The 25901-nt window shown below is 44.2% G+C and overlaps 1 protein-coding gene across 2 annotated transcripts in view; it reads right to left on the bottom strand.

Annotated features, from left to right (window-relative positions):
• ETV6 (ETS variant transcription factor 6) overlaps window positions 1–25901 on the bottom strand; it is a 276040-nt gene that overhangs the window by 47792 nt on the left and 202347 nt on the right. For both annotated transcript variants that reach the window (XM_043440391.1, XM_043440390.1), the window contains exon 3: window positions 6419–6583. In XM_043440391.1, the coding sequence (XP_043296326.1) occupies window positions 6419–6583 (165 nt within the window). The remainder of the gene's footprint in view (window positions 1–6418; window positions 6584–25901) is intronic.

Genomic DNA, 25901 nt, shown 5'->3' with positions numbered 1-25901 from the left:
GCCCAAGGACTGGGTAAAATAATCCTGTCTGGGTGAGGTTTTATAAAATAGAGATTCCTTTACACTTTTCCCTTAACTTTGTGAACATCATAAATTTGTCATCCTGCTATATCCTGATTAGGAGATTATTTCAAAGAAAAGCTACCATTTATATTCAACTTTGACATCTTCTGTTGGAGATGATATCTTAATATATTCTCAACGTTCCCTGTTTTAGTTTAGTGGTTGAAAAGGGAGGACCTTTGTCCTGAAAGTGGACAGCATAAATGTAGTTTGTTTAATTGGTTGGAGAATGTGGGGTTCAAGGAGGCTACTGTATTTGACTGAAGGTATCTTAATAGTTCAACTAATTATAACTCATCGAACTCTTGTTCTCTCCTGTCTACATATGGGATGAGTTGTGTCAAGGAATGTTATTTCTATGTACAGAGAACATAACTCTGGGTGAGGCCAGGCAGGAAACAGGAGGAAGCTGTAAACATCCATTCATGTTGATGGGCCATCAGATCCTTTTGTTTCATTCTAGCAACCCTATGACTAGTGAGAAGCTGCTGCTGCTTTGTCTTATGCAGCAAAAAAGATTAAGACAGGAAAAAACTGGGTAAAGTCTAGGTTTTTTCAAGGTATACAGTCATGAAGGAGACCAAAGTATCTATTTACTGCCTGTAGGTGGGAAGTCATAATGCTTATTCAAAGCTTAACACCTTCAGTGTTTGAAGTTGGGTTGAACTATAAAGAGAGTTTGGGATTCCCCAGGTTGAATATTCTATTTTATGGACAAGGAAGGTAAGAGCACATAATGAGGTGATGGCATGTGTGGAAGAGATGTGTATAGAATCTGGACCTTGTGACATCTACTACATTGAAGGCCAAGAGCAAAGTGGAGGTCAATAGAAGCATGCCAAATGTTTCATATGAGAGAGAAACAAGGTTTTCTATTTATACATTGTCTCTATCTAAGGAGAAGGTGAGCAGGTATATCACGCCCTCATCACCTTGGTGGCCGACTACCTACCTCATGGGAAGGCTCATCTCATTTCCTTCTTATTTCTGTCTTCCAATTCCTCTGACAATACTCCTGTTCTGTGGCAAGTTTTCTGATAGCCCCTACTGGCAGGTATCACCTTGATATTCTGTCCATGGCTTTCTGGTTGCTGCCTTAAAAGTAAATTACCTACAACATAGATTTATCTTTATTGTCAGCTTGATGTAATAGGGGATGCTCTGAAATCTATTATTCCCAGCTTGGCCTGGCTTCTATCTTAGACTTCTGCAGAAAAGGGCACATCTTCCTGAATGTTCTGGCATCACTTGGCCAAAATGCCAGGATAACCATTTCATGCCTAAAGCATATTATTTTGGTGTCACTGATTCCGTTCTGGACTTCAGTGTCTCAAATTAGACGGTAGCAGTAGCACTGTACATAGTTTTCCTGCTTTTAATGACCCAGTGAAGCTACCCTATGCACGGATGGCAAGCGTCTATAGAGCAAGTCCCCTACACACAAACCTTCAAGTTGCAAACTTTCAAAGACGTAAATGTGCTTGCCCTCCATCTCTTAAGGCTGATGGTCCCTCAGCTCCACCATCCACTCCCTCCTCTCCCTCCTCCAGTCAGTAACTCTCCTTGCCTGCTCACTGGATGCCAGCCCCTGTATGCCAGCGGTTGGACTACACTACTATATTTTTCAAGGTACTATAGTGTAACATAAAAAATGCTTTATTTATTGTTTTTTAAAATGTATTATTTGTGTGAAAAGTATTATAAACCTACTACAGTAGAGTACTAAATAGATTGTGTTAGTTGGGTACTGAGGCTAACTATGTTGAACTTATGCAAAACCTGGACTTAACAAATATGCTCTCGGAATAGAACTAATTCGTACGTAGGGGACTGACTGTACCAAAGGGAGAGCTTCAGTCATATCCTTCTCCTGATCAGAACCTTTCAGTGGTTTCCTATTATTTGCAAAATAACATTCAAACTGCTTAATTGGCTGTAAGATACTCTTGGGTTGGGTCATAATTCAGCTAATATTTATTGAGTGCCAACCAGATGTCATGCCCTGTGCTAGACACTGGAGACACAGCAGCTGAACAGGACGCAGCCTGAACTTTCTACTCTGAGAGAGGATATGGAATAGAAAACAATCTCATGTATCACAGTGTGAACCCTGGGTGTGTGTGTCAGGGGCCATGACAGAATTAGGAAATGCCCTGAGATAAAACAAACTGTGGAAAATTCTTAAAGAGATGGGAATACCAGACCACCTTACCTGCCTCCTGAGAAACGTGTATGCAGGTCAAGAAGCAACAGTTAGAATCAGACATGGAACAACAGACTGGTTCCAAACTGGGAAAGGAGTTATGTCAAGGCTGTATATTGTCACCCTGTTTACTTAACTTATAATCAGAGTACACCATGCCAGATGCCAGACTGGATGAAGCACAAGCTGGAATCAAGATTGCCAGGAGAAATATCAATAACCTCAGATATGGAGATGACAGCACCCTCATGGCAGAAAGCAAAGAGGAACTAAAGAGCCTCTTGATGAAAGTGAAAGAGGAGAATAAAAAAGCTGGCTTAAAACTCAACATTCAAAAAACTAAGATCATGGCATCTGGTCCCATCACTTCATGGCAAATAGATAGGGAAACAGTGACAGACTTTATTTTGTTGGGCTCCAAAATCACTGCAGATGATGACTACAGCCATGATATCAAAAGATGCTTGCTCCTTGGAAGAAAAGCTATGACAAACCTCAAACCTAGACAGCATATTAAAAAGCAGAGACATTACTTTACTGACAAAGGCCCATCTAGTCAAACCTATGGTTTTTCCAGTAGTCACGCATGTGAGAATTGGACCATAAAGAAAGCTGAGTGCCAAAGAATTGATGCTTTTGAATTCTGATGCTGGAGAAGATTCTTGAGAGTCCCTGGAACTGCAAGGAGATCCAACCAGTTCATCCTAAAGGAAATCAGTCCTGAATATTCACTGGAAGGATGATGCTAAAGCTCCAATACTTTGGCCACCTGATGCAAAGAACTGACTCATTAGAAAAGACCCTGATGCTGGGAAAGATTGAAGGCAGGAGGAGAAGGGGATGACAGAGATGGCTGGATGGCATCACCAACTCGATGGACATAAGTTTGAGCAAGCTCCAGAAGATGGTGAAGGACAGGGATGCCTGGCGTGCTGCGGTCCATGGGATCACAAAGAGTCAGACACAACTGAGTGACTGAACAGAAAAGGGGATCAACAGGACTTCCCTGGTGATCTAGCTGTTAAGACTCAGTGCTTCCAATGCAGGAGGAACAGGTTCACTCTCTCAGGGAAGTAAAATCCCCCATGTGGTGCAGCCAAAAGGAAAACACATGAGGACCAGCACCTCACCCAGACTGAGGCGGGGAGACGTGGAGGAAAGGAAGGCGGGGTGGAACCAGGGATGTGGGGACGGGAGAGTCAGGGAAAGTGTTCCTGGAGAAAGTAGCAGAACTTGAAGAGGTGAGCAGACAAGGGTGAGGGGTGATGAGTAATGATGAACAGTGTTTCAAAGGAAAACTCTTCTCCAAGGTCCTCCTTCACATGAACTGGCCTCACCTCCTCCTCAGCACCTTTCCCTCCTGGCCTCTTGCTCACCTTTCAGAGCTTTCAAAGTCTGGCTCAGCTACCACACAACTGAGCCTCATCTGACAACCCAGCCGGAAATCACTTCTCTCTCCCTTAATTCCCTCAGCCAGCTCTCTTGTCCTCTGGCATGGAGCTGCTCAGGGAACACTCACAGAATAAATTTCTGCTGCTCCCTCCGAACCGAGGCTATGGCAACCACGTCCCGACTAGCGCACCCGCCTAACGCTGCCTCTTCCATCTCCAGGCGGGCTTCCTCATGGCCACCCAAACCCAAGTTAACGCTGCTCCAATGACCCGTCACGCAGTTCCATCCTGCACGTCCCACAGCAGCCCCCCTCCTTTTCTGAGGCCCATTCGTTCTGCTCTCTCCTTCCCCACCTGCCCCTGCCTTCAGGTTCGGTGTGATCCTGCCCTCAATGGGGCGGCGGGCTCCCTTCCAGCCTCCCACACGGCTCTCCCTGCAAACACCTGACAAACTGGCAAGGATGTACTGACAGGTTTGGTATGTCTCTGCTCCCAGCTTTAAGGAAAGTTGAGAAGTCACTGGAGAAATAAAAAATCAGCAACAAAAAGAAGCTCCTGACAATGTTTCTATGGCAGCCTGGATAAGAAGGGAGTTTGGAGGAGACTGGACATATGTATATGTATGACTAAGCCCCTCTGCCGTCCACCTGAAACTATTACATCACTGTTAATCGGCTATACTACAGCACAAAACAGAAAGTTAAAAAAAAAAAAAAAGGGCGTACCTGAGATATGAGGGGAGGGAGAGGCAGATTTACAAAGAGGAAAGCATGCCCAAGGTCTAAATCAAGTCAACTTAAAACACATCATTGTTTTCCTGTGTTTGCCTGACATGAATGACTTCTCCTGAACACAGATGAGCTAGAGTACTTTTCCCTCCAGATGGGTAACTTTGCCCCTTTGAGTCTAATCTCTGAGTTTCCACTGGAACAGAAAAGGGAAGTGTTTTTGCATTAAATTAAAAGGAACTCTCGAGGTTCCTTTCAGGTTGGTTTTATTTATTTATATCGTTGTTTTACAGTTTTCTTATCCTGAGGCTACAGAAAGAACCAATGATGGAAGATGAAATGTTTCAAGAATGTCTGTGTCCCTGCTAAAACCTTCACAGTGCCCTGGTTTTCAGCTGTAGAAGTTTTCAAGTTTCCATGAACATCTGTACTTCTGGGGGAAACTTCCCCTTTATCATTTCCTCCTCTAAACGGTTCTGCTGCAACTGGGAAAGGCTGGGGCAACACTACAGTTCTATACACATCCTTATCTTGCCCTGTGTGACAGGCCGTTTCCTCAGGACGGTTAGCTAGTTTATTAACTCCTGGCCGGTCTCCAGGAGTAAATAAGGGTGAACGTAGTTGGGGAAAAAGCCAAGACCTTGTGCAGGACCTTTGCCCTTAAGTCAAGGAAGAAAGGGTCTCTGCCAGACAAGTGACATCAAAGTGGGGGCAGCAAGGAGCCTTGACAGAGGCAGGACCCGTTGGTCCTTGAATAACTGTCCTCAAGAGGCAGAAACCCGAGACCAAGGTTCCCCTTGGACATACGGAGTTCCCAAATCTCTTCTAAAAATCCATCAAGGGGACTTCCTCGGTGGTTCAGTGGTTAAGACTTCACCTTCCAACACAAGGGGAGCGGGTTCAATCCCTGATCGGGGACCTGAGATCCCACATGCCTTATAGCCAAAACATAAAAGAGAGGCGATATTGCAACATTCAATAAAGACTTTGGAAATGGTCCACATCACAAAAAATTTAAGGAAAAAATATCCATCAAGTGTGAGAAGTGAAATTAGAAAGTCTGTTTGAGTTCTTATCCATGTCAGCAATATATTTTGCAGGTACCAAAGCTTCTTACTGAAGGAAACTTTTCCATGTGGTTTTAGGAGCCCTTATTTAGATAAATCTTTCTTGTTAGATGAGCCAGAGGAAACTGTCACTTGTATCCTTCAAGAGTTGTACAAACTATTCTTGGGCTTCCCTGGTGGCTCAGATGGTAAAGAATGTGCCAGTAATGCAGGAAACCTAGGTTTGATCCCTGGGTTGGGAAGATCCCCTGGAGAAGAGAATGGCAACCCACTCTAGTATTCTTGCCTGGAGAATCCCATGGACAGATGAGCCTGATGGGCTATAGTCCATATGGTTGCAAAGAGTTGGATATGACTGAATGACTAATACCAACACACAAACTATTCAATATAAGATTCATTACTTCAAAAAATTCACAACTTCCAAAAGAAATCACCTAAAGCCCTTTGAATTTAGGTCTCAAATTGCCTGGGCAGAAGGATCTCTATCTTCCCCAGCCCTTCTCACCCATTCGCTTGTTTCTCCTTCCCCTTCTACTCCTCCTGCCTTAGCACCACTCATTCCCTGCCTTCTCCTGTCTGTTTTTAAATAAGCAGTTTGCATTCTACACTCACTCTCAAGCATCTCTTCTGAAACACTTCAGAATCAGAAGCAAGGTGGAGAGAAAGGGCAAGAACGGACTTTCTTCCTTATATGGTGGTACACTTGGATCCCTTAAGTTCCAGGGTCTATAGGTCTGAGCTAGGTCACTTCTTGAAAGTTTCTCCCGGACCTGGAAACCCTTCTTCTTCTCCCCTCACACTGGCCCACGTCAGCAGGATCCGCCCTCCACTAAGCAGGGTCACTGCCCTTGCGTTCACGGCGACCTGACGTGGAGATCTCCTGGGAGGGTGAGTGGTGACAAAGGCCAGCGATGGAGACCAGACTTCCCAGGCTGAGCCCAGGTCCGGAGTCCAGACTCTCACCTGAATGAGGAGACCGGTAGCGAAAGTCCTCTTTGGTCAGGAGTAGGAGAGCCTTGCCATTCATCTCAAACGTGTTGCTGTCAATCGGCCTTAGAGAAAACTCGTTTTCAGCCCACTTGAGCCACTGGGCTACGTCATCTCTGCTCCAGAACATTGGCTGCAAGCCTGTTGGAGAGAGAGCAAGGCAGAAAGGAAAGAGAGAAAAAAGATCTCATCAGTTAGACAGCTGAAAAAAAGGGAAAAGATTTCTGAATGGTTAACAAAACTCAGTCTCCATGTCTGAAGAGCCCTTGGGGTTCAACTCTGAATCTCAGGTAGAACTCTAGCTTCATGAGTGTCAAAGTGTGGTATCAAATGAATTTTTTTATTTAGAGGCAAAATGTGTGTGGAGGGAGAGAACTGCTTTTCGTGTCTTTAAGGAACCATAGGTCTCCCAGCCCTGTTCTTCCTTGCCCAGCTCCAGTTCCAGGGGTATGTGGATTCCCAGTTCGTCCTGAAGGGGCAGCTCTATGGTTGCCTGAAGCACCTGAGGGGATGCAGAGTCAAAATAATGTCAGTGGGCTTTGGAGGCAACTGTAGAATCACAGGGCTTCCCCGGTGGCTCAGAGGTAAAGAATCTGCCTGCAATGCAAGAGACCCGGGTTTGATCCCCGGGTCGGGAAGATCCCATGGAGTATGACATGACAACCCACTCCAGTATTCTTGCCTGGAGAATTCCATGCACAGAACTGATCTGATGGCAGCCCCGTGTCCTTTTGAAGTGAGAATGTTTCAGAGTGGGGCTGGACCTGCCAGAGATGTCAAATAATATAGTGTTCCCTGCAACTTCTTCCAGAAAGAGCAACTCACTCGTCTCGGGGACACCATCAGCCTAGCCTCTGGGAATGAGAGGGCAAGGTAAGGATAACAGGTGCTTGTTCATGTTAGAACTTCCTGGTGGGGGTGGCACTTGCACTCTGAGTAGGACCAGGACTGGGCTGCAGAGAGGGCGGCCCCTGAGGCCAAGAGGATGGCTCAGGCTGGATCTCCGTCTGGAAGCCTGACTGTGAGTCTGTGTTTTCATTTTATTCTGTGGTTGGGGAAAACCTTTGACATATCATACAAGTGGTTTAGAGAACAGTGATTCTCAAAGTGTGATCCAGGCACCCTTCCAGGTTCCCAAGACCTTCTCAGGGTGTCTAAGAAGTCAAAACTCTTTGTAACACTATGAAGAGATTATTTGTTTCTTCTGTTGTTGTTGTTCTATTCTCAATCTTTTATTAGCATACAGTGGAATTTTCTAGCAGCTACACAGCATGTGATATTAAAGCAGACACAAGAATCCAGCCTTTTTAAAAATGAAGCCAGACATGAAAAAGACTTGCAGAATGTAAGACAATGCCACTCTTTCACTGATTTTTTTTTTGGTATTGAAAAACATATTCATAAATACATATTTATGTTAACATATACTTGGCTTATTATTTTTCAGCAAGTTAACACATATTTTGATACATATTACAACAAACAGTAAAAATTTTTGGTTTTAATTTCCAATATAGATAGATAGATAAAAGCCACATGAGCAAAGCTCTTTGGGGTCTTCGATAATTCTAAAAGATCGAAAGAAATCCTGAAACCAAGTGTTTGAGAACTGATGGGTTAAAAGCCAGATGCTCAAGAGTGCTTTATTCTCTAAAATATTGTATGAACTAACAGCTCAAATACAACAGAATCAATGTTTGCTAAGAGGAACTTCAGCCTGTTATTTACTGGTGGTTACTTAAACTTGCTAAGGGGACTCTGAGTGTGCTCTGACAGTGTCCTTCAGTCTGACCCTGGAAAGAAGGACCTTTCACCTGTCAAACATCACAAAGAACTGGTCTATTTGGATGGGCTACGTTTCCTCCTGGGTGCATGAGGAAATGGAATAGCTCAGTGCCCTTGAGAAGATCCAGGGTGTCTGGGCAGGACCAGTGGCTCTGTCTTCCAGGTGGCTCCTTTGCAGAGTCTAGTTTTACGGAATGGCAGCTGGTTTCCCTGAACTCTGGGGGAGTCCTTCTGAAACTGGTCCACTGTGTTGGGCATGGATAAAGAACTATGGGCACTGAAGCTAGAGATGAGCTTCCCTGGTGGTTCAGATGGTAAAGAATCTGCCTGCTTTGCAGAAGACCCAGGTTCGATCCCTGGGTGGGAAAGATCCCTTGCAGAAGGGAATGGCTACCTATTCCAGTATTCTTGCCTGGAGAATTCCATGGACAGAGGAGCCTGGTGGGCTACAGTCCATGGGGTCACAAAGAGTCGGACATGGCTGAGTGACTAATACAGCAACATAAAGTTTTTTTCTTGGTTTTTAATTTTTTTTTTCACATGGGGAATAAAGGGGGACTGTAAAATAATACCATGCAATATGTTACTGCTCTATGATCTTTAGAATACACACAGCCACTAAAGAATTCAGGGTTTTGTTTTGGACTCTTGACTGGGCCAAGAAGCAATGCCTATGAAAAATGGTCCTTGAACATGGATGGACTTGAAGGGCCTTATGCTAAGTGAAATAAATTGGAGGAAGACAAATAATGTATGGTATCACTTATATGTGGAATCTGAAAAATATAACAAACTAGTGAATATAACAAAAGAGAAGCAGACTCAGAGGTATAGAGAAGAAACTAGTAGTTACCAGTGGCAGGGGGGCAACAGGGGTGGGTGAAGTGGGAGGTTCGAAGGATGTACAGGCTCAAGGGTGTATGGTACAACATGGGGAAATACAGCCAATATTCGTGATAACTGTAATCTTTAAGAACTGTATTCTTAAAAGTTTTAAAAAATGGTTCCTGGACATAGGAGGTACCCCAACTCTTTCCAATGACCTTAAAGATGCATACCTGGGACCATAGGGAGGTGGGGATGGGCATGAAAACAGCTCAGCAAGATCTCAACTTCTGAACCAGTGAAGAAACCTTAAGAGTTGGCTTCCACAGTCAATGCTGTCACCTCTGAAGAGGAACAGCGGGGTGACTAGTTACTGGGGACTTTTCTTCTCCTTCACATGAGCAGCGAGAGCACAGCCAGCCCTTCGGGGACAAATACGAGGACCGGCCAAGCGTGGCCGAAGGAAGTGCCTGGTGGTAAGAGGACCACAGAGCAGAAGATGCTCGGTCAGAAACAGGAAAAAGGATGGGGTTGCTTATTGGAAGTGCGAGTGCCAAGGCAAATACAGAACCGAATCCCACTCGGGAGGGGAAACGAGAGTAAAATGCTGAAGTTTCTGCAGAGGAGACACGGAAACAAGAGAGGCGGGTGAGAAGGGGGTGGGGGACGCAAGTAGTAATTTGAGGTTCTTTATATTCTATGGAAGAAAATACTCATGAGTAATCTTTTCCCTAAATACAAGAAGAGTCACACACTCCAAACAGACCTGCCTGTTGAGAACAACTGTTTCTCTTTTCACTTCCCATTAATTTCTCCTACAGCCCAGCCCCCGAAGCAAGCAAAACCATAACGCGGAAACCCCCTTGCCAGGGGACCCACTTTAAGGCTCTGGGCTTGTGGGCTCAAGGGACCGGGTGAGTCCCAGTCAGTTCAGGAAACACCATGGCGATTCCAGCAGTTTTACAAAAGTGACCCCGACAGACCAAGCTACCTGCTGGAGGCCAGGCTACAAATCTATCAGAATTGCCACCGCTCTTCCAAGCAGAGAATGTGGACACATTCACTGAGCTAGAAAGAGGCTTGATAATAAACTCCGGTGTTCAGGACTTCCCTGGTGGTCCAGGGGTCAAGAATTCCACCTGCCAATGCAGGGGCACATGGGTTCAGTCCCTGGGCTGGGAAGATTCCGCAGTGCCACAGGACAACTAAGCCCATGTACAACTACTGAAGCCCGAATGCCCTAGCGCCCAAGCTCTGCAATGAGAAGCCACTGCAATGAGAGGCCCGTGCACCACAATTGGAGAGTAGCCCCTGCTCACCGCAACTAGAGAAAGCCTGTGGGCAGCAATGAAGACCCAGCACAGCCAAAAATAAGTACATTTAAAATAAAACAAACGAACTCTGGTGTTCACAGTCAAGTCCCCCTGCTATTTACTTCCTTAAAAAGTCCTGACCTAGGATGTGCTTTGCTACTCTAATTGAGGAAAAGTAAGCCCCCTTTGCTCAAACCTCAAGACCCTAAGGCCTGCGTGTGACAGCCTTGGACCCAGAGTCATCTTTTAAACATTTTGACCATCCAGCACTATTTTGAGCACTTTATAACTATCAGTTGATTTGACTGCATGCTCACAGCAACCCTATGAGATAAGGTTTCAGGGTGAGGAAACTGAGGCCCAGTGCATTTAAGGGATCTGCCCAAAGGCATGCGACCAGAGTCACAAAAGGAGCTGGGATTCGAAACCAGGCCGTTTTGGTTTCTGAGTCTGTGCTCTTCCGCACCACATTCTCTGACCCACGGACTTCCCATTCAGATTCATTTTCAACATCGATTAAGGATTCAGAAAAGACTGAGTGAACTGAATCCTCCCTATTCAAGATTTTGATCCTGGGAGGTTTCTCAAGTTATCAACGAACTAAAAATAGAGCAAAAAAAAAAAAAAATCCTGTAGATCCCTGGAGAAATACATTTATACAAGGGAAGAGTAAGGAGGTGGAGGCGAGACTCTGCTTTTAATGCATCCAGGAAGGCTTTGCATCACCAGCTACTTGCTCACAGGCACTCGCTGCGTAGACGCTGATCCTGTGTAGACAGCTGCTAGTGTAACAGCACACAGGGCAAGACCAGGGAGGAATGCATCACATGTAACTTGTTTCACACTTATCTCTTCCAACATTAACTCAACAAAGGGACTTCCCTGATGGTCAAGTGGCTGACTCCAAGCTCCCAATGCAGGGGGCCTGGGTTTGATCCCTAGTCAGGGAATTAGATCCAGCATGCCACAACCAAACCCCGGCAAAGCCAAATAAATAAATACATGTTTTTAAAAAACAATAAAGTTAGAGAACATATATGTTAATGATCATTGGTGAAAAGAAAAAAGAGACCATTATTATACTGTACCTACATCACGTTGCTCCCTGTGCACATAACAAGCCTGCGAAAGCCACCCTAAGACCTGCATTTGGAATGTCATTTAATTTCAGAGGGTAGCTGAGAATGATTTTATACAGAAGAAATGAACTGTTATGATTAAGAAAATTACTAAGCATTCCACTGCACTTTTTTTTTTTCCCCAAGTGGGTCAAGTCAAGTTCATGGGGCCGTACCCTTTAATGACATACCCAGACCCTTAAACTTCCTTTTGATAGTTCTCCAATTCCACGTTCAAAGGATCAACCACGTTCATCAGTACACGCTTAGCCTCATTTCAGACTTTCTGAGTTGTGTTTAAACTAATGATGGAAAGCATGCTGGGAGGCAGGGACCTGGATCTTACTCCCAGGTCTGCCATTAAATAACATGTGTTTCTGGGCCAGTCACTCAGTTTCTCTGTGGTTCAGTAGTTTCATCTGTTAAATGAAGGGCTTAGAGTATGTGATCTCTATTCCCTTTTGGGTTTAATATGGTCAATATGCTTCCACTTAATGTGAATCCTAAAATCCAAAGAACTTAAGCAGCCAGGACCTTTTTCTACAGAGCAACTCTATGCTCACAACCATGACCCAGAGACTCTATAACTTCCTGAAGGCTCCTCTGAATCACGGAAAACAGATTAAGTTACTTTAAATAGATGTTGGTGCTTATGAGTGTTTTTATTATATTCTAATTCTTGAAAATTTATAACCCGGTAATAGGTTATAATTACCCAATAATAAACAACATTTTAAGAAGGTGCTTTCACATGGATGCCCTCAGGTTATTCTCCAAAAAGCCCTGTGAAACCCACTGCAGTCTCACTTCAAGTTGACAGATGAGGAAATAGGGGCTCAGAGTCATTAGAGGATTTTGCTGGTTTGCATAATACTCAATTCAAGCTCTTTTGCTATAGTAAACATTCATCAGAAGCAGCCCTTATCCTAAACGTTCTGTATACACAGAAATTGGCTGCAGATTCAGTGGCTCAGAGGACAGAAGCAGAAGAGATAGAAGACAACCCCTACCCATCTGACTCATGAGGAAACTGAAGCTGGGAAAAGTTGAGTTTGAACCCTTGTCAAGCTGCCCCAGGTTCCCTGACTCTTTCCAACCTCCCATGGGGTCTCATAACTTGATCCAATGACAAAGAACCATTCTGTCACCCTTGACATAGTGAGGAGAGCTATCACTTCCTTGCTTAGTCATCTTGCCTTTGGATTAAACATCCTTCACTGGTCCAAACAGAAATTCGGTACTGCCTTTTTTCAGAGCCTCACCAGCCTGCCTGCCTCCTCCTGAGATCCTCTGTGGCTCCCATTCCTAAACGCAGTACTGGAGGCAGGATTAGAACCTTTCTATCTCTGGACAATGTTTTTATTCGTAATAATAGCGGACGCTGAGCATTTACGCAAGTCTTCACTACAATGATGATTTGTCCCATTTTATAGAGGAGAAAACTGCAGTACACAATAAATGGAATTGGTGGGGCTGGGACTGAAAATCAGACCTGCTCAAACCTCACCATATGGATTCTCAAGTGGCCCCTTACACTGAGGTTCCACATTCAACCACCCTCGGATCAAAAATATTCAGAATAAAAAAACTTCGGAAAGCTCCCAAAGGCATAACTTGAATTTGCTGTGTGCTGGCAACTATTCACACTGTGTTTACACTGTAGTCACAACAGATTACATAGCATTTACATTGTGTGAGGAATTATAAAGGTATCTAGAGATGACTTAAAGTACATGGGAAGGTATGTGTAGGTTATATGCAAATACTATGTGATTTTATGTAAGGGGCTTGAGCATCTATGGATTTTAGTATCTTGCGGGGGCGGGGGGCAGGGGGTGGGTCCTAGAATCACTCTGCCACGTGGATACCCAGGGATGTCTGGAACAGCAAACACTTAGAAGCATTTATTGTGTGCCAGGCGCTGCTCTAAATGTCTTCTGTTTGTAACTCATGTAATCCCCACAGGGATGCTATACAATAGAAACATTCACCATCCTTATTTACAGAGGAGAAAACTGGAACACTAGGAAGTTAAGCGACTTGGCCAAAGTCACACAACCAGTAGAAGAGCCAACATTTGAACCCAGTTAGTCTAGCCCAAAGTTCCTATTTATTAATTCCTTGCCTCTGTCTAAGCTTATTTTGGTGTTTTGGCAGGACATTAAATTAAATTCAGGATTGAAAAAAAAGAGAGACAGAGAAGTTTCAGTGATTGTGTGAACTTTCACAGTGTTTAAGCAAGTGGGCATAGAGTACCAGCTTGGAAACTCTGAGTGATCTCGGCCAAGTTTCTTAACCTCTCTGTGTCTCACTTGCCTCAACTGGAGAATGAGGACAACTCTCAACTTGACAAGCGAGTGCCACTGAATCACAGATGATATGTTTGTCAAATGTGCAGATGACATAAAGCTAGTATAGAGTAAGATGATACAATGATGATAGGAGATACAAAAGACAGCATTTGGCATAGAGTGAGCATTTTATAGTTACTACCATGGTTATTTTTATAATCTCCCTATCCTGCATATATATAGCTGCTGTTTGTAACCCACCTGTGAAGAAGTATATTAACCAGTAGTAGATTTTTACCTTGCTATTTTCCATCATCATTCCAGCCTGCAGCAGTCCCTCCAGACTGAGACCTATATCTAGTATCATCTATACTTCACAGCTTCATGTCAACTTTGCCTTTGATAAGCATCTGTTACCTCAACAGGTTACTGACAAAGTGCTGATTAGCTGAGGGCTGAGAAGAGAGCCTTCTGGTGACAAACCAGCCACCTCCTTCTAGATGGATACTGATCAAGTTATTGGCTCCATTTGGGGGGTGTGTGTGCACACACTCAGTCGCGTCTGAGTCTTTGCAACCCCACTAACTGTAGCCCACTAGGCTCCTCTGTCCATGGAATTCTCCAGGCAAAAATACTGGAATGAGTAGCTATTTCCTTCTCCAGGGGATCTTATTGACCCAGGGATATAACCCACATCTCCTGCTTGGCAGGTGGATTCTTTACCACTGTGCCACCTGGGAAGCCCTGGCTCCATTTGCATACAGGTGTTCAATTATCAACCCACCTAACTACTCTGGTATTTAGATTACATCTTTCTAGTTCAGCCATAAAAGGAACCATCCAAAATTCAAATAAAATGCTTTCTTGATGTCCAGAAATACAATAAGTACAAAATCTACAGCACCTTTACTGAATAAGATGAAAAAAAGGAGCAGGTGATTGGGTCCTAAGAAATAAATTTTTCCTAAGTGTTCATAACATACATGTTTGAAAATCTCTCCTGAATTTCATCTGTAAGTTGTATCAGGTCAGCCTTTTTTAGTCTGTACATACTCCCTTTTCTCCTTTTCTGAGCGTAGGGTAAACAGTGGTTTGTATTCTCTCTTTTAGGACCTCTTCCATTTCCTGCAAACCTTATAGATCACTATCAGTGACCTTTCACCCTTGTAAATTCTCTATTCTGGGATGTCATCTGTCTGGGCCAAGAGCCTTGAATCTATTTAGAACAACTTAGATTCGTTTCTATCATCAACTCATCCGCCTTGGGCTTCAATTCCCTTATGGCAGTTTGTACTACCTGTTTCAGTCTGACAATCACCCTCCTCGATAGAAGAGGGGGAGGAAAGAGAGAAGTTGTCCAGTTTTGTTTTCTCTTTGCCACCAACTCAATCTATGTGCTGAGACCATGCTTGTTCTCTTACTGCCCCTCCAAACACACGATTTTCTTATGTATCGCCCATTGTTTTTAGCTCACTTAGCTTTAACAGTCTAGATCTAAAAAAAATCTCTCCTTTATGAGAAATATTGTATGACATCCCTTATATGTGGAATCTGAAAAGAAAGGATACAAATGAACTTACAAAACAGAAAGAGACTCACAGACCGGGAGAACACTTATGGTTGCCGGAGGGGGCGGGAGAAGGAATAGGTGTTTGGGATGGACATGTACACACTGCTGTATTTAAAATGGATAACCAACCAAGGACCTACTGTATGGCACATGGGACTCTGCCACACATGTGGCAGGCTGGATAGGAGGGGAGTTTGGGGGAGAATGGATACATGTGTACGTATGGCTGAGTCCCTTCACCCGTTCACTTGAAACTATCATCACAACATTGTTAATCAGCCATACTCAAATACAAAATAAAGTTTAAAAAAATAAAAATCTCTCCATTATATATTCAAAATTTTTTTGTTGACGTATAGTTGATGTAGGATATTATATGTGTACAGTAATTCACAATCTTTAAAGATTATACTCCACATTTAGTTATAAAATGTTGGCCATATTCTCTGTGTTGTATAATATATCCTTATAGCTTATTTTACACTTAGTAGTTTGTACTTCTTGTTTCCTTCCTCCTATCTTTCTCCTCCCTCCCCATCCTCTCCACTGGTGACCACTAATTTCTTCTCTACACCTGTGAGTCTATTGCTTTTTTGTTACATTCACTAGTAGGTTGTACTTTTTAGATTCTACATATAAGTGATATTATACAGTATTTGTCTTTCTCTTTCTGATTTATTTCATTTAGCAAAATACCTGCTGGGTATATCCATATTGTTGCAGATGGCAAAATTTCATTTTTTGTATTTAAAAAAATTTTTTTTTTCCAGTAAGTTGTTCTTTCATCCTCTTAAAAACTCTGAGCTCATTAGACTGGTACACAGAAAGTAGTGGGAAGATAAATTGGCATGATCTTTCTGGTAAATAATATGGTGATAGTTCAAGGACCCTATAAATGTTAACTTTGGGGAATTTACCTTAAGAAAATAATTTCAGACAAAGAGAAACTGTTCATGCACAAAGATGTTCACTGCAGTATTATTTTTAATAGTTTAAAAAACTGGGAACATCCATAAGGAAATAGTTAAGGAATTTATAAACAACATCTCTGGTAGGAAATGATGCAGCCAATAACATGATATTTATAAAAAGTATCTATTCATATGGAAAAATCACCAAATAACATGTGGACATATATAATTTCAAACAACTTATGGAAAAATATTATAATGCAACATAAAAATATTAACAGCAGCCGTCACTCATCCAAATGACAGGTGATGTTTACTGTCTGCTTTTCATTTTTTATTTCCCAATTCTATTACTTTTATATTTAAAAAGATCTATTTAAAACTGGAGCTCATCAGAGAAATGTCCCCTCAACAGCTTCATCAGATTCTTTCATTGTCTTCTTCCTTCTCATGCCCTGAGCAGCCAGTATGCCAGAATTTCATTTTCAAGAGCACCCTGATTCTTTAGATTTGGTTTTGACTCCTTTCAGATCATGGATCCTTAGGTACTTTTTCCCCTCAACTGAAATCATTTGTCTTTTTCTAGTCAAGAAAACACATCTGCTCATGCCTTTCAATTCCCTTCCCCAATTCCAAGATGATGTTTTCATTCTCACCGAAATTTCCCATCATTTCTACTTGGCCAACCAATTCCTCATTTGTCAGACTTGAGTCCAAACTACCAGCGCCCCTCACTGCTGCTTCTACCTTCTGGGAAATCACATCACTAATCGTGTAGCTGAAGGCAACTGCTCAGTGACATTCACGTCATGCTTGGCACACAGTGGTCCCCCAGTAATGCCAGATTGTATGACCAAGAACCCCAATACTAGTAACCTACCCATGGGACAGGCTGCAGCCTGTCACTGCCACCCTCTCCCACCACCCTTCTCACCAGGTAAGACACTTCTGACCAGTGCAGTTCACTGCCACTAACAGACGCTTCTGAGACAGGTTGGGATCTGGGGCTCATTGCTGCAGTGCTTGTACCCGGACAAATCTCCATGAGCAACGGAATACAAGGAATAAGGGATTAAAAACAATGGTGTGCATGAGTGGTTGGGGCAAATTAAGGACAACAAGATACAAAAGACCAAAAACCCAACTTCAGCCATTTATGAAGAGCTGGAGCAAAAACAGGGTTTTGGGAGCAAAAACAGGATACTGCATATAACCCCTGCATTCAAGACCACCATAGGGATGGGCAGACCACCTAAGCCACCCCTCTGGCCCGACCTCTGGACACACCCTCACCCTCACCCCATATAAGGAACCAGCTTGCCCTTCCTTGGCGAGCAAGCAAAGGAAACATATTTGTTCTAGCTCCCCTCTGCTGCAGCAGGGACCCCGATAAAGGCTTGCCTGAATTTCTTATCTGGCCCCTGATCAATTTCTATTGATTAAGGAGGCCAAGAACCTGGGTGGGTAACACTTCCACACCTATGCCATCCTAGCAACTATTCTGTGAAAGAGCTCAGGTTGGCACAACTACATCTGCAGAAGACACAGAAGCTCAGAGAGGCTGAGTTACTTCCCCAAGGTCACAATGGGCCCCAGAACCAGAATTGTTCCCGGTCTTCTCTATCTGCCTGGTGAACTTCCTCTCCATCAAAGGAAATAAAGGATACAAAAGCCCCTTGCATTCTAATGCACGCTAAAATGCACTGCAAAATTGCAAGGGGATTACGAATAATTAACCATAAACTCAGCTCCTGGCAGGTCTGGCTTAGGTGCAGATCCATAACTCTGAGCCCTTTCTGACCTCTGCAAAGGGGGTACGGGGGGCAGGGTTTCCCTCAGGATAAATAAACCCTCCAAAATAAAACAACTATCATCAGATCCTGTTAAGCTACTGCTTCCCAGAGCATTTCCCAGGGGTCTTTTCTGATGCCTTTCTCCTCCCTGCAGGCTGAGTTCTGGACCCTACCCTAGTCCTGGATGGACTCTGATAAACTTCAGTGTTCTCATTCCTCTGGGTCTGCCCCTAACCTTGGATGAACAGCTATCTGTTCATCACTGCTCTCGGCACAGAGATTCAATCACTAGGAGATGGGACGTTCTCAAACATTTCCTATTTTTGTCCTCAGGGTCACCCTATATCTCAGGACTCAGTTTCCAAGTGGAGGTTGGAAGATTATAATAGTGTCTTTTCAGCCAAACCCCCCAAGTGCAAGAATACTACATGTTCATGTTTTGATCCAAAGTCCCCACTCTAGTCCCTGGAAAAAATTTTCCTAATAAACTTCATTTTGTGGATTTTTTTCTGGCTTTCATTCAGTTTTAGCCACAAAGGGGTTTTTTATCAGCAAACCTGTTGACAGCAAAACTGGCCCAGGGCCCGCTATTCATTCTTACAGACATGAGTTCGACGATTCCCCCACATTTCTGTCTTTGGGCAGCAAGCCCAATGTGGTGAGAGGCATGGAATATTTTAGATAAAAACTTGGGTTTTGGAGTCAGATGGTTCAAAGACTGTTTCTGCCACCTGCTCAATAGCCTTGGATAAGTTACATCTCTGGATCTCAATTTCCTCAGCAGTAAAATGAGGCCAAGAACAGTATTTACCTCTTTGGGCAAAATTAAATATCAAGTAAGATAACGCAAAGGCTCTGCACTGGACTTCCCCTGGGGGTCCACTGGTGAAGAATCCACCTGAAATGCAGGGGACATGGGTTCGATCCCTGGCCTGGGAAGATTCCACACATTGTAGCCTGTAAGCCACAACCACAGAGCCCGCCAGACCTGGAGACCATGCTCTGCAACAAGAGAAGCCAGCACAATGAGAAGCCCAAGCACTATAGCTGGAGAGAAGCCTCTGCTCACTGCAACTAGAGAAACTCTGCGTGCTGCAACGAAGACCCAGCATAGCAAAAAATAAAACAGATAAATATTTTTTAAAAAGGACTCTGCTCTATACCTGGTCCATGGAAAGTGCTCAATGCATTCTGGGGAGCTGGGTAGGGCAGAGACCCCAAAGCAAATCTGTTGCACTTTGTCATCTGTTCAGGAGACTGAAAGGTTTTTTCTAAAGCTCACTGGAGCCTCAGAAGCTGAAGCAAGGGTTCTTGTGAGCCGTGTGAAGGGTTTGGTGGGAGCTATGAGCCCAGCATGGGGTTTTAAGGAGAGGTGGGCATCATCTGTGTGCAGGCCAGGAAGACAGCTCAGGAGGAGATGTAGAGACAGGCAGGGAGCAGGTGAGAGGCTGGAGGCAAAAGGGCCAGGTTAGGAGTCCACTCAGGTCTGTGATTAGGGTGAGGGCAGTGAGGCGCTCACTTCGGGTGCAGAATTGAAGGCAGTGCCAGAAAGCTCAGGAATCACAAACAATAATGATAGTTTTAATGCATTATTTTAAAATCAAACTACTGTGCTGGCCAAAAAGTTCTTTTGGGTTTTTCTGTACAATGTATGGGAAAACCCGAAGGAATTTTTTGACCTGCCCAATAAATGCAAAAAAAATTCGTAACGAACAAAATATCAACATTTTAACTAAAGTTACATTGAAAAGAGAGATAATGGGGATGGTGTTGTGAGGAAGAAGAGGAGAGACTAGCTGCTAAGTCACTTCAGTCATGTTCGACTCTGTGCGACCCTATCCCTGGGATTCTCCAGGCAAGAACACTGGAGTGGGTTGCCATTTCCTTTTCCGACTAGAGTGATCCTTAAATTCGGGAGATAATGGACCCCTTTGAGAATTCAGTGAGAGCTACTGACCCCTTTTGGGCTTCCCCAGTGGCTCAGGGGTAAAGAATCTGCCTGTCAATGCAGAAGACGTATGTTTGATCCTTGGGTTGGGAAGATCCTCTGGAGAAGGAAATGGCAACCCACTCCAGTATTCTTGCCTGGAATATTCTTGCCTGGAGAATTCCATGGACAGAGGAGCCTGGTGGGCTACAGTCTATAGGGTCGCAAAGAGTCAGACATGACTGAGTGGCTGAATGACAACAACTGATCTTTGAAAATGCATAGACCCATGCATACCAATATTCCCCTGCAATTTCAAAGTTTGTGGACTAGCTCCAGTTTTCCTATGGACACTTGGACAATCAGTTGAGAACTTTTTAGCCTTGTACATGCAAAGAGATCTGATGATATGTACTAGGGTTATAATGCTAAAACCAAGTAAGGTTTGAGGAGGGAAACACACATTTCTCCTGACATTTTGGGGGAGGAGAAGAGAAGAGAGAGACTGGCAGGCTGCCCTCCTCTCACCCTGCAAAGGATGGGAGGGCGGGTGGGGGCAGGCAATGAAATGATGAAAGCCAACTTGGACGTCATTTCCTTGTCAAATGCACATATCTGACCTTAAATATGGGATGACCCGTCTTCAGGTATTGTAGAACTCATTGCTAACATATTGCAAGTTTTTATTCATAGTGTTGAAGGTTAAACACTGCAAATTATCTTACTCTATGAATGCTGAAGCAACTGGGCTGGTATAGAAAGAGACCACTGAAAGATGAGTTTCTAAAGGAAGGAGGCGATGAAGGGCAGAATTTCTCATATTGCTGGGTGGAGAGACACATTTTTATTTTCAACTCTACTGATATTTATGCACACACACACAAAGCCCAATTTTAAGAAGAAATAAATATGTAGGGAAATAGACATGAAGAGTTGAAACGTTCCTCAAATAGATTTAGCAAGCAAATCAAAATGGGTTGGGAAAGCTGGTGCAAGGTTTTTCACTCCTCTGTGGAAATGGATGGGGCGCAGAGGACCTAAAGATCTCGTTGGATTTGCAAGAGCCACAGGACACAGATGATCCTCTCTGCGTGTCTGGATAAAGAAGAATGAATATCCTTTCTGTGCCCTCACTTTTAAAGAAATTTACTGGGGTATAGTTGCTTTACAGCATTGTGTTCGTTTCTGCTGTACAATGAAGCAAATTAACTCTATGTACGTACATATATATCCCTCCATCTTGGATCTCCCGCCTCCCCCGCCATCATGCCATCACACCCCTCTAGGTCATCACAGAGCACCAAGCTGAGCTCCCCGTGTTATACGGCAGGTTCCCACCAACTATCTATTTTACACACGGTCATATATATATGCCACTGCTACCTTCCCAATTTATTCCATCTCTCCTCCCCACCTCTCCATGTCCACGTCTGTTCTCTGTGTCTGTGTCTCTATTCAGTTCAGTTCAGCTCAGTCGTGTCTGACTCTTTGCGACCCCATGAATCACAGCACGCCAGGCCTCCGTGTCCATCACCAACTCCCGGAGTTTACTCAAACTCATGTCCATTGAGTTGGTGATGCCATCCAGCCATCTCATCCTCTGTCGTCCCCTTCTCCTCCTGCCCCCAATCCCTCCCAGCATCAGGGTCTTTTCCAATGAGTCAACTCTTCGCATGAGGTGGCCGTGTCTCTATTACTGCCCTCAAACAGGCTCTCTGTACCATTTTTCTAGATTCCACCTGTATGCAATAATATACGGTATTAGTGTTTCTCTTTCTGACTTACTTCACTCTGTGTGACAGTCTCTAAGTCCATCCACGTCTCTACAAATGATCCAACTTCGTTCATTTTCATGGCTGAGTAATATTTCATTGTACCACATCTTTAACTGTTTCGCTTTCTTTTCTTAAACCATGCAGGATCATCTTGTGTGCCTGCTGGTCTGCAGAACATTCCTTTGCAAAGTGTAACCAGACCAGAACTCAATCTCCCTCTGCACGGGCTGATGAGCCCTGTCACTGGCAGCCGGGGTCTCTCCCGTGTGTGGTTCAGCTATGACTGGTCCCTTCTCTCCTGGATTTTAAAGCAGGCTGCCTTGCCCGGAGGAGAGGGGAGATTCAGCCATACATATATATATCCATGTATATATGGGAGAGAATGGATACATGGATATGTGTGGCTGAATCCCTTCACAGTTCACCTGAAACTATCACAACATTGTTAATCAGCTATACCCCAATACAAAAGAAAAAGTTAAAAAAATTAAAAAGGAGGCTGCCTCTTTCAGGATGCCTTTCTCAGTCAATATGGTCACTGCATCCTCTGAGGATAGAGCGAAGACTAGGGGTGGAGGGGAAGACTCTAGGAAGCCTTTACCCTTCACAATGCTAACTTCACAGTCCTCAGCAAACACATCCAGGGTCCAAAAGGCAGATGGCACCAGGGGTTCAAGAAACCTAACACACTTGGCAAAACCATGCTTCACTGGAAAATGTCTTCTTTGATGGAGAATTTCACACTCCCCCGACCCTGTCTTCCTTCTCCTCTTCCCTGACTCTCTTCCCTGGGGAGGCATTCCAATGTTTTCCGAGGCTGCCCAAGCAGATGCTGACTCAGCGAGACGAGGGGCAGGCGGACTGAACACAGGCAGGATGAAGTCACTTTAAGGGTTTTTGTGGAGGCCTCCCAAAACAAAAACCCCATCAAACCCGGAGAAGCAACCTCTGTTTAAAGATAATTGTGTGTGTGAGTGTGCACGTTCGTGTGTGTCGAGATTTCACGCCACTCCTCATCCCATTGGTCCTTCATTTCCTCGAGGATGTGTGGGGAAATGTGAATCTATTTTCACAGATGTAATCACTTAAGATGTTGTAGTACACAAACTTGGAGGAGCACTGACACATATACTCCAGCATGTGTCAAATGGATAGCTAGGGGGCTGCTGTGTAGCACAGGGAACTCAGCTTGGTGCTCGTGATGACCCAGAGGGGTGGGATGAGGGGTGGGAGGGAGGCCCAGAAGGGAGGGGATCTACATATACTTATAGCGATTCATGTTGTTGCATGGCAGAAATGAATACAATCTTGTAAAGCAATTTTATATTTCAATGAAAAAATTTTCCCAGGAAAAAAAAAAAAGTTGTAGTCTTTTTTTCTTACCAGCTGTATGCCCTAGTGTCAGAGCTGTGAAGGTTATTAATCCTCTGATTTCCAGGCTTAAGACAGAGTCAGAAAAATTTAAAAACCAAACAAAGTCCTAACCTCCTTCAACAGAGCTGCAGACACGCAGCCGGAGACAACGACACATGCCTTCTGCTATACACCTGGCCCGGGGCTGGGCTAAGACTTGAGATGCTTGGAGGTGGGGTGGCTGGGCAGGCCTGGGAGCCAACGTGGACCCTCTCTGGCCAGCTCACGGCACAATGGGGCACCGAGGGACTCTCCCTGGCCACAAAATATCTTTCTCTTTGGTTCTGTCATCCCGGCTTAAGTTGTTTATTATTCACCCCTTTGGATGAAAGCACAGAGTCTTCTGTGGATGGGGTCGCAGGCAAAGAGTGAAAGGTGAAAGTGGCTTAGTTGTGTCCGACTCTTTGCGACCCCATGACTATACAGTCCATGGCATTTCCCAGGCCAGAATACTGGGGTGGGTAGCCTTTCCCTTCTCCAGGGGATCTTCCCCAACCCAGGGATTGAACTCAGGTCTCCCACATTGCAGGTGGATTCTTTACCAGCTGAGCCACAATGGAAGCCAAAGAATACTGGCGTGGATAGCCTATCCCTTCTCCAGTGGATCTTCTTGACCCAGGAATCGAACGGGGGTCTCCTGCATTGCAGGCGGATTCCTAACAAACTGAGCGATCAGGGAAGCAAAAGGAACACATCAAATCAATATAATCATTCACACCTTAGCTTTGTGAGGTAGTTGGATAAAAGAGTCAGAGGGGAAGTGTGAGCAACCCTGAGTTTTAGGGCTGGTGGGGGCTGCTGCAGCCCGCAGGTAGTAAGATGCGAGAGGATCTGCGAGGAAGACGTGCACGCTGTTTTGGTTCTGGCTTCTGACTCTTTGGGAGCTTCCCTGACAGCTCAGCTGGTAAAGAATCCACCTGCAATGCAGGAGACCCCGGTTTGATTCCTGGGTTGGGAAGATCCACTGGAGAAGGGATAGGCTACCCACTTCAGTATTCTTGGGCTTCCCTTGTGGCTCAGCTGGGAAAAATTCCACCTGCAATGCAGGAGACCTGGGTTTGATTCCTGGGCTGGGAAGATCCCCTGGAGAAGGGGAAAGCCACCTACTCCAGTATTCTTGCCTGGAGAATTCCATGGACAGAGGAGCCTGGTGGAGTACAGTCCATGGAGGGTCACAAAGAGTTGACCATGACTGAGTGACTAACACACTAAATCCAAGGACAAGGGTCCTCATGAGGGAACATGAGGAGAGACAAGGAAGAAGAGACAGCTACGTGAGTGCAGGGGCAGAGATGGGGGTGGTGTAGACCCAAGACCACTGCTTTCCTTCCTCACAGGTTCCTATTATCCATGTATTGAAATGCCTTTGTCCCCCTTCAACATATGTCACTTTCTCTTGAAATTTACCTTTTTTTTTAAAGATTTTTTTTGGGGAATGTGGTCCATTTTAAAAATCTTTATTGAATTTGTTACAATATTGCTTCCACTTTACTTTTTGGTTTTTTGGCCGCAAGGCATGTGGGATTTTAGCACCCTGACCAGGGATTGAACCCGTGCCCCTGCTTTGGAAGGCAAAGTCTTAACCTCTGGACTGCCAGGGAAATCCCTTTTTTTACTTTAAAAATGTTCCAGTTTTTCTCTTAAAAATTACCTTTTGTATATATTCATCTTGTACTCTTACTAGTTTACTTGTCATTTTTTTTCATTTAAAATTCTCTCCTGATCTCTGTCATCTAATTTCTAAGTTTTCATAATTCTGATTTATGTTGGTTCCTCCCTCCCTCATGTTTTATATCATTTCTTAATGCCTTTCAACTCATTTGGACCTGGGTCACAGTTCTGAATTGTTCCAAAGCCATGTCTTTTTGGCATGCTTTCTTTAGAAATGTAGCCTGCTCCTTATTTTCTTTTTATATAAAAACTTTGTACGGGATTTGACCTCACTGCTTTGCAATTGCTTGTTTCTATGTGAAATTCATTTTCCTGAACTTTTAGAACACAGTGTCGTTCTAACTTTACAAAGCTCCTGGAGAAGGGAAGGGTAACCCACTCTAGTATTCTCACCTGGAGAATTCCATGGACAAAGGAGCCTGGCAGGCTATACAGTCCATGGGGTTTCAAAGAGTCGGATACGACTGAGTGACTAACACTTTCATTTTCACTTCTCTGCCACTACGTTCATGTTGTGTTCAAATATATAACTGCTGAAATTTCCAGGTTCTGTTTCCTTATGGGATTTTTTTTCTCCTCTAAGTCTCTGTCGTCCCTATCCTGTTCAGTTTGATTTCACTTCAGGCAGCTTCTCACTACATGGTCATCCTAGAGGAGGACCTGATTGGTTAGTTCCAGAGTTCACAGTGGCTGGAAGGCTCTAGATACTTTAGACCAGGGATCCCGAACCCCCGGGCCATGGACCAGCATTGGTCTGTGGCCTGTTAGGAATTGGGCCGCACAGCAAGAGGTGAACAGCTGGTGAGTGAGTGGAGCTTCATCTGTATTTACAGCTGCTCCCCATCACTTCCATCCTCCCACCAAGATCCATGGAAAAATTGTCTTCCATGAAACTGGTCCCAGGTGCCAAAAGAGTTGGGAACTGCTGCTTTAGACCTCCCTTGCAGGCTGTGAAAGTGAAAGTTGCTCAGTCATATCTGACTCTTTGCAACCCCATGGACTATACAGTCCATGGAATTCTTCAGGTCAGAATATGGAGTGGGTAGCTGCTGCCTTCTCCAGGAATG

The sequence above is a fragment of the Cervus canadensis genome, chromosome 21, assembly GCF_019320065.1.
Source record: "Cervus canadensis isolate Bull #8, Minnesota chromosome 21, ASM1932006v1, whole genome shotgun sequence".
Taxonomy (NCBI): Eukaryota; Metazoa; Chordata; class Mammalia; order Artiodactyla; family Cervidae; genus Cervus; species Cervus canadensis.
Note: the sequence above shows the minus strand (reverse complement) of the source record. Positions and strands in the feature narration are given on the sequence as shown.